Genomic DNA, 18,807 nt, shown 5'->3' with positions numbered 1-18,807 from the left:
AAAAGAGAGAGAGAGAAAGAGAAAAAGGAGGAAAAAAAAGAATATGGTCAGTATTTAGCCAGGATTTTATACTGGCCTTCTGGATATTGACAAGGATGTTAGGCCACTATTTTAATGCATGTCTTAAATTTTCGAGCACTTTCAGGTTCACAGAGAGGCCCCACAGCAAATAAAGAACGGGTTTCTCTACACTCAGCTTTCGTGTTGCTAGCATCATACATTCATCACATCTTATGAACCAGTGTCACTACTAACTTAAATCCATGTTTGTTTTGTTTCAACATTTTCTTACCATTTACAGAGTGCCCCTTTCTATCAAAGGATGGCATTTGGAAAACCATGCTATATTTAGTTTACTGTGTTGCTGTCTGAGTATGAGAAGTCCTCCTAGGCTGATGGGTTTGCACACTTGGCCTCTAGCTGGTGGTGCTGATGGGAAGATTATAAGCCTTTGGGGGCAGAGGCGGATCTCTCGGGGATGGCCTTTAGGGGTGATATACTGATTCTGCTTCTAGCAGCTTCTTGTCTGCCCTGGCAATGCAGCCTGTCCCTTCCCACTCTATGGCGTTGTGCCATCCCTATCGTGATAAGTCTGAGCCTCTTAAACCGTGAGCTGAAACAAATCCCCCCATGCTCCTGAGGCAGGCCACAACAACCGATATGTCATTGTCTTGGTAAACTCTGGACTGTGACAGTCTTCGTATTCTTTGTTTGTGATCACCTTGACCCTGTGTCTCACACACACCTAAAAGTGTGTCCTCAAAAGATATAAATTTAAAAAAAAAATACAAATCCTAAGAAGGAAGTGGCAAAATAGGCATGTCGACTTGAACCCTTTCTTTCAGGTTTGATAAATTAAGTAAGCCAAACTTGATAAGGCTATACAGTGTTTGTGTCTCACAATGCTCAAACCCAAGCTCTATATAGTCCAAAAACTCCTACTTCTTCAAGGTTACATAAAACATTTACCAAGATTGACCATCTGCTCACAAGCCAGGTTTCAAGAAATGTACTAATCATGGCACATAAATTAGAAATTAATTACCGAAGATAATTAAAAACCCACACAAACTTAAGAATAAAAGAGTACACATACATAATTCATTGACTCAAATGAGACACGAAAAGTGGGCTTAGAAAGTATTCAGCATAAACTGGATAGGTCACAACTTTTGGGATAGAGCAAAAACAGAACCTAAGAGGCAAATTTTGACTTTAAATTTTTATCAACAAAGAGGAAAGTTTAGTTTTAAATTCAGTGCACCAAGATTCCTCTTCTTTATAAAATTTATTTAACTTTAACTTATTTAACCCAGCTCCTCTGGAAGAGCAGTCAGTGCTCTTAACCTCTGAGTCATCTCTCCGGCCCCAGAACCTAATCTTTTACAGAACAGTTGGGGTGCAGCTCGTTGATGGAGCCATGACATGTACAATACCCAGGGTTCAACTTCCAGCTCTGCAGTAAACAAATAAATAAAGCAGAGAAAGAAGAGAGTAAAACCCAAGAAGGAGGGGGGCCGCTTTCAGCACTGTAGCTGGGAGGTGAGGGACATCACTGCTCAGGCCTGTCTGCCCACAGGCGTGTGTGCAGTGCGTTTGAAGTGGGTGTGCCATGGGAGAGGTGCGCTGAGTACACACTTCCAGGCAACAATTCAGTTAGAGTGACATCATCAAGCCATGTCCCTGATGATCTTCAGGGAAATCTTGCTTTTTCTCACAGAGCATCCATTTTTTTCTGTACTATTTCCCAGTCAGTTAGTGATGTTCGCATCTTGCTGAAGATGTCAAATAGCTAAGTATTTATTCTTCCAGGAATAATAATAATAATAATTAATAATAATTGATAGTTCTTTCTGCTTAGCTACAATACTATTATTGCCTTTTCAAAGAAATGTAATGCAAATTCCAGAAGACCAGCAGAGAGTCCAGATTCTGTCACTGTAATTGCTTCAAGCGTCTTTCATGACTGCTTTTCTTTCTTCCTGCCAGCTCTGAGGGTAGGCTCAGTTGCTATATTTTTGCTTTGTTCTTTTATAGGCAAATGTCTACACTCAAAACAGTTCTCTTCCACTTAAAATACAAGAGTGGCCAGTTTAAGCACCCTGGTGGTTGTCCTGTCTAACCTGTTCTAGTCAGGGATGGACTCACGCATGCTCACTGTGGTGAGCTACAGGGATGGATTCACGCATGCTCACTGTGGTGAACTCCAGGGATGGATTCACGCATGCTCACTGTGGTGAGCTACACTTCCATCTCAGATTTCTCCACAGTGTCGTTTAGCTGGTTGTTCTGTTCTTAGAATTCCTGTGCATTGGAAGTTAGAGCTGCAAGGCTTGATTGCATCCTGCTTCAAATCCTTTCGTCTGGAAGCAATCATAGATAACTTCCCAGTTTGGAACAGTGGTACCTGGAGCCACTGATACCATCCCACTGTTGCTGGCGACTCTGTCCACCATCAGCTTTTCCAGCACAATGATAACATTTCCCCCTTGAGCTGAAAGACCCTCCAAGAGTGTCTTTCCTCTGGGGAGACCCTTCCCAAGGAACAGCGAGACCACTTGTACGGATGCAAACAGCAAGAGGTTTATTCAGATACACAGGTACCTGGGGCGACAAAGTCTCTCGGAGGACTTGTGCGCCTCCAGGTCAGGGTAATGGGTTTATATATGTTTTGGGGAGCAAAAACCGTGGTACAGAAGAGAGAAGCGTAGTTACAGGGTTTTTATTGGTTAGTTTGAATGTGGCCGAGTTCAGGTCGGGACAAGGTCCCTAGTCCCCAAGAATTCAGATATGGGCTGCCTTGGCTCTTATCTAGGGCAGACAGAGTGTCTTCTCCCCACCTGGGGCAGACGACACCCAGCCACATTCTCGGTATTCCTCGTTCCTCTCCCAGCCCAGCCACGGGTGTCTCTATCTCGTTTTGGCAGCTTCTAAACTGCCCTTTGTTCAAACCCTGAATATTCAGTACAAGCCTTGTAAAATGGCGTTACCAGTGCTAAGTCGTTTAACAAGCTGGGCGGGGGGGGGGGTGTCTTTCATCTGGTGCTAAGCTGCTTAGCAAGCTGGACGGGGGGGGGGGGGTCTTTCATTCCCCCATTTCTCTTATGACTTTGAATGGAATCTTCCATTCAATTGTTTTAAGTGGACTCGGGAATCTCTAGGTCAAATTGCCTAAGCTGGTGATATTGTTGAGTTAACACCAGAGCCTGTATGACTGATAATCTGTCTTTCATGAATTGGACCAACCGGTTAAGGATGCAGGGTCCAAAGAGTAAGATTAAGAAGATGATAATTAGGGGTCCCAGCCATTTGATCCTGCAGCTAACTGGCAAAAATCGGGTGTGAGAGTAGGCCACCAAGTGTTAAGTGTATGGTTGCCCTGAATTTCCCAAACAATCTCTCCATTGAGGGACAGGACTTGTCATTTTAAGGAGTATGTCTGGTGTGGGCTCCCCCCTAGGGTTGCCCCTACTAGTCCTAGCAGGGCCCAGAGAGTAATCAAGGGGCCCCACAGGTGAGTCTTAGTTTTAACGGGTTTTGGGTGTGCTGGACCCCACTCCATGGTGGGGTCGCAGTTGGCTCCTTCTCCTCAGGGTGATGGGCTGCCTTGACGTGGGAGGCGTGGACCCAGGCGGCGATGCCGTCAACTTTCAGCACCGTGGGGGTGGTCAGCAGTACGGTGTATGGTCCCTTCCAGCGGGGTTCTAGGTTTTTGGTCTGATGTCTGCGGACCCAGACAGTGTCTCCTATCTGGAAGGGATGTGGTACCACTGGTTTGTCCAGTTGTTCCCGATAGGCTGCAGCTAATGGCCTCCAGACCTCTCTCTGGACAATCTGCAGTGCCTGTAAATGAGCTTCCAGAGAGGGCTGTTAGCAAAATCAGCAATATTAGAGTCAAAGAAATTAATGAATGGTGGAGGTGTCCCATATAGTATCTCAAATGGGGTGAGTCCATGAGGGCCCGGTGTGTTCCGGGCCCAGTAGAGGGCTGGGGGAAGGAGGAGCACCCAGTCTCTAGAGCCAGTTGCAAGCGTTAATTTGGTCAAAGTCTCTTTGATGGTTCTATTTATCCGTTCTACCTGCCCTGAACTTTGGGGTCGGTATGCACAATGTAATTTCCAATCAATCCCCAATAGCTTGGCCACCAACTGACTTACCTGGGAGACGAAAGCAGGTCCATTATCAGTGCCCAATACCTGGGGCATGCCATACCTGGGAAAGATTTCTTCCAAGAGCTTTTTAGTTACAACCTTAGCAGTCTTGTACTTGGTGGGAAAGGCTTCCACCCATCCTGAAAAGGTGTCCATGAATACCAATAGGTATTTGAATCCATATTGTCCAGGTCTTATTTCAGTGAAGTCAATCTCCCAATGAGTTCCGGGGCGATGCCCCCGTACCCGGACCCCTGACCCCAACTTGGTCTTTCCTGCATTAACTTGTGTACAGGCCTTACATTTATTTGCCACAGTTTGTAAAATATCGTCTCTCCCCAGCAAGTAATAAATGCTCTCTTCTCAGTCCAAGAGGGCCCTCATCTTTTTGGGGCTGAGGTGAGTCAGCTTGTGTAAGTCAGTGATCAGTTCATAAGTCTGTTTCATGGGCATGACAAGCTTATTTTTGAATGTCCAATGCCCTTTTTCAGGATCATGCTTGCCCCCCATTTTTCTTAGAAGATCTATGTCCTCTTGGCTATATGGGAGGGGGCAGCGTGGAATGGGTTGGGCTTTTCCTGGGGCCAAGGGAAAAACTTGGGAGGAGGGGGTTATCTCCCTGAGTGCCACCTCCCGGGCGGTTGCATCTGCCAGTCCATTACCCCGTGCCTCCGGGTTGTGTCCCTTTTGATGCCCTGGGCAATGGATAATGCTCGGTTTCTGAGGCAGAAACAAGGCCTTAAGTAGGGCTAGGATCTCGGACTTGTTTTTAATTTCCTTGCCTTCCGAGGTTAGCAACCCTTGTCTCTGATAGATTTCTCCATGGATATGGGCTGTGGCAAAAGCATACCGGCTGTCTGTGTAGACATTGAACTTCTTACCTTCTGCCATCCTAAGCGCCTGGGTTAAAGCGATAAGCTCAGCTCTCTGGGCCGAGGTCCCTGATGGAAGAGCCTCGGCCCAGATTACCTCCGTTTCGGTGGTCACCGCTGCCCCAGCTCTCCTCTCCCCGTTTTCCAGGAAACTGCTCCCGTCCGTATACCAGGTGAAGTCGGCATCCCGGAGGGGCTGGTCCATCAGGTCCGGTCTGGTCCCGTGCATTTCCGCAAGGATTTGAAGGCAATAATGGTGCTCTGCGTCCTCCGGCAGGGGGAGCAGGGTTGCCGGGTTCAGGGCAACCGCTGGTCCGAAGTGTACCCGGTCTGTGTCCAGGAGCAAGGCTTGGTAATGTGTCATGCGGGTATTAGAAAGCCAGTGATCTGGAGGCTGTTTGACTAGAGCTTCTACCACATGAAGCGCTAAAATAGTCAATGGCTGCCCTAGAGTCAATTTGCCAGCGTCTTTGGTCAGGACCGCTATTGCAGCCACCATCCTAAGACAAGGGGGCCATCCCGAGGCTACAGGGTCAAGTTTCTTTGAGAGGTATGCCACGGGGCGTCTCCAAGGGCCCAGTCTCTGGGTTAGGACCCCTTTAGCATAGCCCTGTTTCTCGTCCACGAACAGTTAAAAGGGCTTAGTCAAATCAGGAAGACCCAAGGCGGGGGAGATCAGCAGGGCCTCTTTGAGGTTCTCGTAGGCCTTCTGTTGGGCCTCTCCCCAGGTGAAGAGGGTCCCTTGTTTAGTGAGTGGATACAGGGGTGCTGTCATTTCTGCAAAACCTGGGATCCAGAGGCGACAGAATCCTGCCGTCCCCAGGAATTCCCACAGCTGTCAGGGGCTCTGGGGGATGGGAATACTCATAATTGTCTGTTTGCGGGCCTCAGTCAGCCATCTCTGCCCATCTCTTATTTGGTAGCCCAAGTAGGTAACTTGCCTTTGACAGATTTGAGCCTTCTTTGCAGATGCCCGATATCCTAGGCTCCCCAGGGTTTGCAAGAGAGCTTTGGTGCTTTCCCTGCAGTCCTCCTCTAAGGTGGCTGCCAATAAGAGGTCGTCCATGTATTGGAGTAGGATCATAGCAGGGTACTGAATTCTGAAATCGGCTAAGTCCCTATGCAGGGCTTCATCAAAGAGCGTGGGGCTGTTCTTGAACCCTTGTGGGAGCCTAGTCCAGGTTAACTGCCCAGATATTCCCAACTCTGGGTCTTTCCATTCGAAGGCAAAGATGGGCTGGCTCTCGGGGTGTAGCCTCAAGCAGAAAAAGGCATCCTTGAGGTCTAGCACTGTGTACCAGGTATGGGTTGGGGACAGCCCACTCAGCAAGTTGTAAGGGTTGGGGACCGTGGGATGGATGTCTTCCACCCGCTTATTGACTTCCCTTAGGTCCTGCACTGGGCGGTAATCCCCCGTCCCTGGCTTCTTTACTGGGAGGAGGGGAGTGTTCCAGGGAGACTGGCAGGGAACCAATATCTCCTGGTCCAATAATCTCCTAATATGTGGGTGAATTTCTTGGTAGGCCTCGTGGGACATGGGGTACTGCTTGATCGATACAGGAGTTGCCGTGGCCTTCAGTGGGATCATTAGTGGTGCCTGCTGCATGGCCAGTCCCATACCCCCCGTCTCTGCCCATGCGTATGGGAATTTCTCCAACCAGTAGGTCATCATCAGATTCTGGGTTTTTTCAGGCTCATACAGTCTGTATTCATCTTCTAGATTAAGAGTTAACACATGTAAAGGTTGACCTTGGGGCCCAGTAATGCGTGCCCTCGTCCCCTCAAAATATATCTGTGCCCGCAGTTTGGTGAGCAAGTCTCTCCCTAGTAAGGGGTATGGGCAGTCAGGAACGTGCAAGAAGGTGTGAGTCACCTTACCGGTTGCCAGCTGTACTTTTCGGTCCGTCGTCCATTGGTATCTTCTTCCTCCAGTGGCCCCCTGGACCCAGGCTGATTTATCACTCAAGGGTCCCGGGGCATGGGTTAACACCGAATGCTGGGCCCCAGTGTCTACCAGAAAGGTGACGGATTGCCCCCCAACATCAAGGGTTATCCTGGGCTCGGGGGGGGGGGGCTCCTGACCCCGACTTCCTTAGTCCTCCAAGGTGTGACTTATTTGGTGATGTCTTGATCCTATGAGAATATTCTGTCTCCCCCCCCCCCCCGTTTTTTATAAGTTGTTGTTTATTTGGTTTTGGTTCCTCTAATGATCTTTGCTTTATCAGTTATATTTGGGCTTGAGAGTGAATGGTGATTTTTTTTTCCATTTCAATAATTTCTCTATTAGCTCTGGGGCTGTGGATAAACTTCAAGCATCACCAGCCTTCTCTGTATGCAAAGTGGAGTTACTGAGCAGGGAGGGATGAAGAACAAAAGATCTTTTGTGGAATTTAAACCAAGATCTCAAAGTTCCAACAGTACTTTCTCACTCCAAGGCTACCCATAGAGATACCTGCTTTAGTTTGGGCACTCCTCCTAATTGAGACCTTTGATAGAGACCACGGTGGGCTTCTAGCATCTGGCTGTAAAGCTTTCCCATGAGTAAGGGTGTTGGTCTACGATATAAAGATACTTATTAATAAGCATGTGTACATATATATTATGACGCCATCGGCCATCAAGGGATGACAGGAGTATACTTAGTAAATAAAGACTTATTGAATACCTGTGTGTAAAGATATACTGTGAAGCCATTGAAGGATGATGAGAGTATAGTTAATAAAGATTTATTAAATACCTGTGTGTACAGATATACTATGAAGGCATTGAAAAATAACGGAAGTATACTTAATGACAACATTTCCTGCAACATAAATTAGTAAAATACAGACACAGAGCCGTTCCTTCCTGAAAGCCGCAGGTGTAATGTAGACAGGAACCTCGGAAGGCTGGGGTCATCAGAATCCTTTCACATCAAGATGAAGGCTTCATTGCAGCAGTGTTACAAAGAGACGTTTTGTTAAAAACAAAGATCCAGTGCACTTCCTTCTCGATATCAAATACCTCCACAGGTGTGACCCCGCTTACAGGTTGCCCTCAGCCCCCCACCCCTTCGCTTATAGCTTTCCCAAATCAGCATCGCCCAAAGGGAAAAGAGAGAGGTGGGCTCCCGCAGCACATCAGGAAAGCCTAGGAGGCCAACTTCCGGGTGCCCAGCGCTCAGCACACTCCGCCCAGGAGACCTCACCCTTCTCTCATCCTGTTTGTGCGCACTGCTCCACACCCTCGCTCATGCAAGCCTGTAGTCTTCTGCCTCCAGCTGTAATTCTTAAGCTCCCCTAATCTCCCTTCTTAATTCCCTGTTCACGTGTCCTTCCTCACTCTTCCTTCTCAACTTTAAGTCTAAGTCATCACAGGGAAGGAAAAGGAAACAAAAAACCCTCAGTTTTCTCAGAGTTATTCTTGAAATATCAAAGGCAGTTGTAAACAACAATTAATTTTGTAACAAATATTTTTCAGCATTAAATAAATGTTTTATTATTCCTATGCATTTATTTTTCTTGCACAACACACACAAAAACAGAGAGAAAATAGGTACCCTTTTATTGTTTTACATTGGGGGAATGTTCTAGTACACTCTGAGGTAGAGTTGAGACTGAACAAGTTAGTACAAGGTAGGGGCCCCACAGCTAAAGGACTTGTCATAGGGCAGATATCCGGGGGGCAGTGATTAAAGCAGGGTCTCTGCGACTGAACTGGGGAAGAGGCAGGGGATTGAAGTACCAGATATGGATTCCTTTTCTTAAACTTAAGCAAAAGCAGAATGTATTGTCTCATCCACAGAAGAAAGCTGGTTTCTTCTTTTACGTTTCTTTCTTCCTCTTCATGTTTTCAAGGCTTGATTCAACAGACTCTTTCTGCAAAATGTAAATATGCCTGTAAACCAAGTGGAGAAACAACATTCTCCCACCAGCATTTACAGCAAAATAGTTTGGCACTGGATTGGTACCTGCCAACAGGAAGGTACACCCCACAGTTGGTATGGAGGAGAGTTTCCCCCAAAGGAAGACAGCAGGAGAAGGGCTGGATGTCCAAGGATGCTGTCATCAGAAGACTGGATGGGTACCAGGAACTACTTGACAAACACTTCCTAAAACAAAAGGCTTGAGCTACAGCATGTAACAGAAAAACACAGTCAATGGCTCATTAGATCTCTTCTCGAAAGCTCTCTAGTGCTTTTCAAGAGCTTCTCATTTTTAGAGAAAGAAAAATATGATGATCCTTCTAACTGATGAACAGAAACTGATTACAAATCAGCAAGAATATGATCTGACCCTTCACTGTGAGAAGTTCAGGGGGAGTATTGATGAGGTAGCCTGTGCATTCTATGACTAGAATGAGAATTCCTATATGTAAAGGTCTTGGTTCCTAGATAACCCCATGTGAGTTATTCTAGAAACGTATCTTTCAGGCTCCAGTAGTATGAAAAGCTCTCCCAAACTCTAGTTCCCTAAACACGGTTGTCATTTCTACCATCCCCTGCCATTCTTTGCTTTGATGGAATTTTAACACAACAGGCAAGCAAGCTAGACTAACGGGGAAGACTTTTTTTTTCCAAGTGCATTTTAAATACTTCTTTAGATAATTATTTATTTTATGTGTGTGAGTATCTGCCTGAATGTATGTTTATGCACCAGATGTTTGCCTAGTGCCCAAAGAGGTCGGAAGAGGGCCACAGAGTCCCTTGACCTGGAGCTACAGATGATTGTGAGCATCCACGTGGATGTTGGGAGTTAAACCAGTGTCCTCTTCAGGAGCCGCCCTCCAGATGTTTTAACTGAAAGTTGGTTTTCCAGCACACTTGTTTGTTTTGTAATTCATAATTATTATTTCTAAAAGTTTTTGTTGTTTTCTGTTCTGCTTACAAACCTACTTGTTCAGGAACTACAACCCCTGTATAAGGAAAGGAGGGTTGACAGAATTGCACTGAACAGCCCATCAGCCTGCAGCACCCAGCTCTGTGCGAACTCGCTTTGTAGCTGAGGATGCTCACACATATGACTTCCAGTCCCATGTGTATGGAACAGAGAGTACTGATAACATGCATATCTGAACATGCAGCATGTCTGCAGGGGTTGGGAGGAGAACACGGTGCCACACTGAACACAGCCTCTGGCACGTATGATGCTCAGTGCCCTGTCCTTTCATCATGGTTTTCTCAAAGGCCGCACCCTTTCTCCTGCATTGGGATTCTCGGGGTAAAGACAGCATCCAATGACTGTAATAATAATAATAATAATAATAATACCTGAGAAACAGTTTCAAATCTGATTTTATTTCTTCCTCTAATGAATAGCTACAGACCAGAGTCTACTTACATGTCTATTCCTTGTAAGAAAGTAGCCCCTGGATGAAGGGCATCCAGGCAAACTCTAAGAGGTGAAACTTGCAGCTCCTCTGAGAGGGTCCCCTGACTCCGTGCCGTGGCACTCTCTGAACATGAACAAACTATAGCCCATACTCTACACTCAACCTACTACCTGATTGTTGTGCAGTCTGCAAGGTAAGAACTTTTGATTTCTATTTTCATGTATAAAATTTTAAATGTCATTTCTTTATCTCTTTTTAAAAGTACTTATTTTATGTCTGTTGGCATTTTGCCATGTATGTCTGTGTGCCATGTATCTCTTGTACCCACAGAGGCCTGAAGTGGGCATATAGATGCCCTAGAACTAGAGTTACAAGCAATTATAAGCTGCCCTGTGGGTGCTGGGAATGGAACCCAGGTCCTCTGGAAGAGCAGTCAGTGCTCCTAACCACTGAGCCATCCCTCCAGCCCCTCTCCTTTTCTCTTTCTCATCCTGGAAAACACCTACTCCCAGTGAAGATTGGCTTTGCCTGCTTACATTGCAACTGTGTGTCTTGGTTGGCTTAATGGCTTGGCCTGAGAAATAGATGCTCCCAGAAGCACAGGGAGAACTTAACTAAACACCCACCCAGAAGACCGCATCAGACACATTAAAGCTGGGAAGAGGTTGGACAGCATACTTATGCTCCACACGTGATTTGCATTCTGAGCTCAGAGCCACTATGGTGGAGGGCTCAGTAAACTGTAGCCTACAGTGAATGAACTCAGGCATCTCCCACTATTGTTCTTCTCCTCTGTGCTTTCTGACGCTGTCTGAAGAAGTCAGGATCCTGCACCAGGCCATGTGCTGCCGTCTTTACCCCTGGCTCACTCACTCTGGTTCACAGAGGTCTCATTGCCTCTCCTCCACCATCACTGCCTGGCAGGGCTCATTACTTTCTTGCTCTCTTCCCCTTCTGTGGCCCCTACCTTTGCTCTCCACTTACGTTCCTATTGATTGCTGTCAGTTTCCCTCTCATCCCCTGTAATCATCTTGGCACGTGTCTCTTACTGTTGCTTACCTTACCAGTAGCACCAGCTTCCTGCCAATAACACCACCGCTTTCGATGTTTCACAATTTTTTTTATTACTGTTTAAATTAGTTTTGCCCCGTTCTTCATACCAGGAAATAAATCTCAAGGTTCCCCTTTCCTGCTATCTAAATTACTGTCTCGGCTAGTAGGTTATTTCCAGCAATTTTGAGCTAAGAAAAAAATAAGGAAATGTAACCTCCATATTTATAGAAAAGGAAACTGAGGTCCATAGAGAGAAGCGGACTGCCCTGGGTCACAAAGACAGCTCCATCAATGCAGGACCAGAGAATCATCATGTTCAGGTCAATTTTCCTGCCTGCTATGTTGTGAGGCAATTTCCTCTGAGATAAAACATTTCATCGTGGAATGATGTTTAGACTCGGATGTCCTAGAGGGAGGTGATGCATCGTGGTGGAATGCTCTTAAGACTCAGGTAGTTCTAGTGTGGTTGTCATTAATACCGAGGATGCAAACAACCCAGAAGACGCAGGAAAGCCCTGAAGCTAACTAAATGCACCAGGTCCCTTCCTCCCAAAGCTTATATGAGCAGTATGGGCTGCTGAGAAACACTGAAGCTGCCTGGGAGTTGTGCAATAACCTCCAGATTCCAGCTTTTCTGAGGCATCATCCATGCTGGGGTGGGATTTTGGTATTGCAGGTGTCTTTGAGTCATCCCTGCTCTGTGAGTAACCGCTTGCCCCTTTCCTGTAAGTAGCCACAGTAAACACCTGAGGTCACAGAGCTGAACTTAGGTGATGTCCTTCCTTTGGTCTGTCATTAGTTACCATATCTACCCACAATAGTATCATACAATGAGCTGCCACATGGTCTGACCCCTGACTTAGGGACAACTCTTTCTGTCTCCCTGAGCACTTGCCCCAAACTGCTCCTTGTCTCAGTCTATCCATTTGAATACACAAAGAAAAGGGGGTGTTGCTGGTGGTAACAACATGGAAATGCTGGAGATACTGACTGACAGTCAACAGACTGACAACCTTGAGCTGATGACAGATCGGAGGACCTAGCTGTCTATGTGTATGCCTCCATAGACACAGTCCAGAGAAACAGGGAGTGACTGATGCCTCACTGCACAGCACAGAGAACTCCTCCCATAATGACCTGGTCCAACATAACTACCTACAGCAGCCTCAGACCTGCACTGTGTAATGCAGTGAAGTCTGACTATAGTTACAATTTCCTCCAAGTGTGTGGGTAGCTGTGGATGCACCGTGTCCAAGATTTCTGCATCAGGGAGCATAGATACCCAACATTCCCAACATAGCTGACAATTCTTCCAAACAGTGCAGCTCCGGGTGCTTTGTAGGATAAATTCCTCCAGCGAAGAAAGATCATGAAGAGCACGGTGTCCCCTCAGGCTCAGGACTGTGATTCCTACAGTACAGCCATTCAGCACCTGGCCCTCTCCCTGCTATCCCCTGTGGGTCCTGTCATCCCTCGACATGTCATGTCTGCCTTTGGTTCAGTTCATGTTCCCACAGAAGTGAGCACAGGACCTGTTGCATAAAAGACTTCAGTAAATGACTCCAGCAAATGTATACTATCTACTAAATAAGACTGCGATTTGATTTAATTAATGTTCTTTATCTTATATTAGCTTGAAAAAAGAGCGGCACTCTGTTGGTAAAAAAGAAGAAGAAATGTTGAAATTGGCTGCAGACCAAGTGAGGATCAAGTTAATTTCCTCTCCCCCAGAGAGAAGACTGATTCTTTGGGGCAGAGTTGGCAGGCAGTAGGGTGACAACCGAAGGGTTGAGCCCAGTGCCCCAGCAAATATGGGTTCCCAAGTGTGAGCCCTACTACTTGGGAATTGCCTCTGCCTCTTGTGCCGGACTCTGGGGTGGCATTTAAACTCATAATTCTAAGCCAAATGGCAACCCAGAGTGGCATGTTGGAGACCAGGTTTTAGACTCAGCTCCAGCACTGAGGAATTGTTCTGAGGCATTGTCCCTTCATGATGACCTGAGCATGACGACCCCAACCCTTGTCCTTCCCGGGGCACAGGCAGGATGAAAATGAAGCTCAGAGAAGAGGAAACTCCAGGAAAACCTACAGAGCCTGAATAAGGTGTGGCACTATGAAGGCCAGTCGGCCTGATGCTTAGATATTTGGATGAATAGAATGATATTACATATACATGCCCCAGCTTTCTTAGCATTCCTCTGTTGATATACAGCTAGGCTGCTTCAGTACGTAGTTATACTTGCCAAGAACTGAAAAGACTTCTGGCTGAGCAGCAAGTATCTATACTATGTAGCCAAGTACTTAGTTGGGAATGGATCAGTCCTATATTTGTTGAATCAATGCTACAGACATGAGCATCCTAGGTAAGCTAATAAAAATAGGTTTGAGAATCTATTTTTGCTTTTTTAAATTTTTTCATTTTTAGAATTCCTTCAAGATATTATTCCAGTTTTCCTTTGCTATCCTAAAAAAAAAAACAAAAACAAAATGTAAAACTATTCAAAAGTAATGAGAAGGTGGGCCAGAGGAAAAGAGGGAAAAGAACCCATTCAAACTAAGTGTATCTATGAGAGGCTTGCAGTGTGCTTGATCTCACTCCACTCACGTGACAACTTTTGAGGGAGGTACCCAAGGTCACATAGCTGGACAATTACTCCTCTAGGACCATGCCATCTATGTCTGACCTTTGCATTTTGACCTCTGAACTGGTTAGAAGCTGATCTGTACCTCTTGGCTGCGAGCCTTAAGCTCTCCCTGGCGCCCATGGAAAGGCTAAATGTCTTTGTGAGAGCATCTGAAACTCCTGACCCTAAACCATGACTCTCTGCTAGTCAGGCTAGAACTGTGTTGTGTTCAATGAGGCTACAGATTCCTTTTACCCTTTAGAAAAATTCTAGGCAATTTGGGAAGGTTTTCTGGTCCAAGATAATCGTATTTAAATATCTTGATCTTGTTTGGGATTGCAGCATCTCTGCTCATTATTCTATGTAGTTATGGCAACAAAGAACTGTGAATGTGTCCAAAGCATGCAGCAAACCTTCCCATTACTTTGTTAACCTTACACGACCCCTGGTCTGGTATCATTTCTTCGGTTTGTGGATGGATGACTTTATCACCACAGCCTGAGGAAACGAACATATTAACAGTGTTGCGTTTCTTATGAGTGGGAAGACGCGGGTAAGGGATGTAGGGATACAACATCCGCCATAACATCAGCCTACAGTCGTTGCTCAAGGCAAGGGACCTCATTGGACCTTAGTTTCATCCATGAAGTAGGCGTCAGGGTTGGCAATCTTTTTCTTCCCAAGCATTAGGTTGGGGAGCACGTTTGAAAATATTTTGTAAGCTGTGAAGTTCTATTGAATTCTTGTTCCTTGGGAAGAGTCTATTAGGGATGTGGTGAAGGACTGGAGAAGGGACAGGGTGACAGTCACGGGACTGAGTCATAATCAATGGATTTGTTTGGTCCTAATCTGCCAGAAACGTAAGACTCATTTCGTTTCTTGTGATTTAGCACATGGGAACCAGGAGCAAGAGCTATGGCTGTCCCATGTGGGAAGCCTACTCTGGAGTCACCAGCTTGCTTCTGGTCAAATTTTCCATCCACCCATGCGGGCTCCTTCCCAGCTCCCACTCTGACAGGAGTTTACACATCTCTTTCTCTTTGAGAGGAAAGTATGCTGCTACCCAACTGCTTTCTCCACCATTCTCCGCTGTAGTGAATGGTGGTGCCTCCCTCACCAGAGGTCCCATGCTATTTCAAAGAAGCCTTGTTAATGTTACCATGCTCATGTGTTCATGCATGTGCACACATATGTGTAATATCAGTGACTCCGTCTCCCTCCCCAGGGGGTAGCTCTTAGTATCTATACACCATGTCTGCCCTCTTCAAGTGCCTGGGACAGAGAAAAGACAACAAATTTGTACTGAGTACAAGACTGAACGGCTTGTGCGTGAGAGAGCGGCAAGACCTAGTATTCAGGACTTAAGACGACATGAAGCTCCCAAGTGTCTTCTGACGTGTGGAAGTAAACAAGATGCAGCCTACAGCCCAGAGGAGCTTGGGACCGAAGAGCAGGGAGCATGACACTTGCCTGCCTAGCTGAAAGAAATATTGGTAAACGAAGGACAGTGCAATGGTTAGCTTCCTGTGCCAATGGTTATTTAGTCAAATACTGAATGAATTTCAGCTGTCACTGGGGAAGTAGTTTGTAAATGTGGTTAACATTTGCAGTCGGTTAGCTTTACATAACAGATTTCTCTGCATGGTATGCCTAGGCCACTGATGAAAGCCTGGGGATCAAGACACTGAGTTTTCTTAGAGAAGACATGGTCTTCAGCTCTTGCCTGAGTCCAGAGCCTACAGGCCTGCCTTACAGCTCACTAGAAACGCAATGCCTCCAGTCAATACATGCGACTTGTTGCTAAAATCCCTTCCCTGGGAGAGATGTAGAGTAGCACCTACCCTCTTCCCGAGGTCCCAAAGACAAGCCAACACAGCTTACTCTGGGAAGCCCATTCATTTAGCGGGCTTTCTTTCAGAGCTTAGGTGAGAAGTTACTGGGATATGGGTACCCCTCCCTCAATTTGCAGTACCTGAAAAACCTTACCAAGCAGGGAAGAGCCCCCCCACACACACACACACCATAGCTAGCCCCTCTCCCAGGCCAGAATAGTGGAGAGCAGCTGTAGAGTCAGGAGAACATTCTGTGCCCTGCTCCTCTCAGGGTGTGAAGCGTTGATAAGTGAGCTGAGATGATCTTTTGCAAGAGGGTGCAGTTGAAGTCGCCAAGATGACAGATGCTTGCCACATAGGCCAATCACTCATGGCAAGAATAAATGAATCTAGGCATATAATACGTATCATTTCAAGGAATATACAGCTATAACATCCTGGATGAATGCCTACATATACGTAAGTAGTTTCTAGAGAACACTGGGGAGAGGGGATGAGAGAGGGCTGGTCAATCTGGAAAGTGAAGAGCAGAAGGGAAGGAGGAAGCCAGAATCCCCACTGTTTAAACCACAGGCGAGAGAGGCACAGCTGTCTCCATCTTCCTTGGCATCTGCAGAGAGCTGGACCGCTTTCCACCTCCCCAGGTCTTGGCTGGGGCTGGGCTGGGCTGGCACACATCTCACAGAGTTGGCCTTTTAGGACACGGATTTTTTAACAAACAAGCCCTAAACGGAAGGAAAGGGCAGTCGGGGCAGCAGCAATCCACAATATCCTGCGCCCCAGCCTTGAAGCTGTCTGTGTGGGTGTTCGAGAAACCTAATTAGCACAGGTTCCCTCTGATGCTAGGGAAGTTTCTTTGATTAATGTTTTCATTAAAAGGTCTCCCCTAATCAATCAGCTATAGTATATGCTTACAGGAAGTAGGTTCTTGGGGGCTCAAATACAAGCTGGGTGCCTGAGAATGAGGAGCCTGCAGCCGAGGTGCCTGTGACAGGGTCTTCTTGCAGACGCTGCTCGCCCTTCACTAATCTCTGCCGCTTTCCTGAGCACCCCCTCCCACGCCACAGACATTTTATGACAGAATAAAAATTAAACCCTATGCGGCACATTTTTTTTTCTCAGAGAGAAAAGTTTTCAGTCACCTCAGTAATTAGCTCATGTGGGACAGGAGATGCTGTCTCTGGCACTCCTTCACTGCTGTGACAGCGACATTAATTATTCTCTACCTCTGCGCGTCCGCCGGAGCTTGAAACCTGCGCTCACATTATTACTTGCCCTGCGCCTACTACGTGCCAGTTCTCGGGCTTGACCCTGGAATGAAAGGTGACAGACACGACGAGAGGGCCATATTTTATCCACCTTGAAAAATTTATGCTGGGGAAAGGCGGCCAAAGGGGAGGGCTAAAGAGTATGAAGGGCTTATGATCAAAGTGCACTGTAACTCAGATGAGCCAGTTCTAGTGCCTGATGGTGGAGGCCGTCTTCCGGACCACCCGGCAGCCATTGTGGCCAAACAGATACTGGGGGGCCGGAAGGCAGTGGTTGTGCGATGCAAGGGCATCCACGTTTATGGCAGGTTCTACAGAAACAAGATAAGCTTTCACTGAAAGAAGATGAACACCAGTTCTTTCTGAGGTCCCTGTAGCATCTGAGCCCCAGCAGGCACTTTGCCTGCACCCTGCAAGGTATGATGCTCCACAAGACTAGGCGAGACCAGGCTGCCACAGACCACTTCAAGGTGTTAGCTGGAATCCCTCCACCCTGTGACAGGAAAATACTTCGATGGTGGTCCCTGTTGTTCTCAAGGTTGTGTGGTCAACGCCTACCAGGAAGTTTGCTCGCCAAGGTTGTCTGCCTCATGAGGTGAGCTGGAGTACCAGGCAGTGAGGGACACTCTGGAGAAGCACAAGGCAGCCTGGAGCTGCTACTGGAAGAAGCTGTTCATGGGGTTCTGGAAACAGGCAGAAAAGAACATGAAGGGAAAAATCAACAGCTTCACCAAGGTCCTCCAAACCAGTGGGCCCCTGGTGTGAGCCCAATAAAGACTGCCTCAAAGGAAACAAAGATGAACATGCTATCAGTATACACTAATAAAATAAAACAAGTCAAGTCCTTTGCTCTCCTCAGAAGTTGTAGCAGAAAAGCCTTTACCACATATGGGACATTAACTGGCATCTTGGTGTTCAATTTCCCAGCTCCCTGGATGAACCTGGCCATAAGACTACCATGGTGGAGACATGGAGTTCTTCCCGGCTCATCAGCTCGAGGGTTTCCAGCTCTGAGCGAAGCCATGGTTGCTTGTCTTGGAGTATGGTTACTTTTCTTGGTGGGTTGATCTCCTATACCATCTACAGCCCCTCAAGCAACTGGGGTTCTGTGCTTAGGGGACGGAATGCTACTGCCCTGCATGCACCTGCCCTGTTCTCTTTATCCAGTCATCTGATGGTGTCAGGTTACCCATCCGGTTTCCCTGACTTGGCTGTTGTGAATGATTAGAATAGACTTAGCCTTTCAGATGTTAAATAAACAATCTAAAGCATCCTTCCAAGAAGGGCTACCCAAATGCCAGAGGAGTTAAGGAAGGTTCAATTTTGGAGGTCTTTTCGGCAGAAGCCTAGACCGGCTATGGCAGCGACCAAAAAAGCTATGAAGCAGCATCTTCCCCTGTCCCCGAAAGGAGGCACAGCCATAGCTCTTGTCATTCTCCAGCCCGGAGGAAGGCAGTCCCCCTTCCCTGACAGCCAGTGTCTTGGCATAATTCCCTGTGGAATCCAATTTTGAACAAACTGACACAGCTAGTTCCTAATAAGTAGTGAATTCTATTTATCAGAAGGTCCTTACAGCAACTGCATCAGACAGACAACGCTGTCATCGCCCTCTTACAGGCAGCAAGACGAAGCACCGAGGGCTGCGACTCACCCAGGGCCCTGTGATCATTTAGAAGAAATATGAGAAGCCAGGCAGC

The 18,807-nt window shown here is 46.8% G+C and overlaps 1 protein-coding gene across 1 annotated transcript; it reads right to left on the bottom strand.

Annotated features, from left to right (window-relative positions):
* Window positions 1-3,498: 3,498 nt before the first annotated feature.
* Window positions 3,499-18,134, bottom strand: LOC121464833. The gene is given in 5 exon segments (XM_041677919.1): window positions 3,499-3,870; window positions 3,873-4,649; window positions 4,749-7,033; window positions 17,069-17,153; window positions 17,994-18,134. Coding segments are annotated over 5 exon segments (3,660 nt in total).
* Between the last annotated feature and the right edge of the window lie 673 nt (window positions 18,135-18,807).

This window comes from Microtus oregoni, unplaced genomic scaffold, assembly GCF_018167655.1.
Source record: "Microtus oregoni isolate MIOR12 unplaced genomic scaffold, Mior012 000029F_ref0000214, whole genome shotgun sequence".
Taxonomy (NCBI): Eukaryota; Metazoa; Chordata; class Mammalia; order Rodentia; family Cricetidae; genus Microtus; species Microtus oregoni.
The sequence above is the reverse complement of the archived record's forward strand: the minus strand, read 5'-3'. Positions and strand labels throughout refer to the sequence as shown.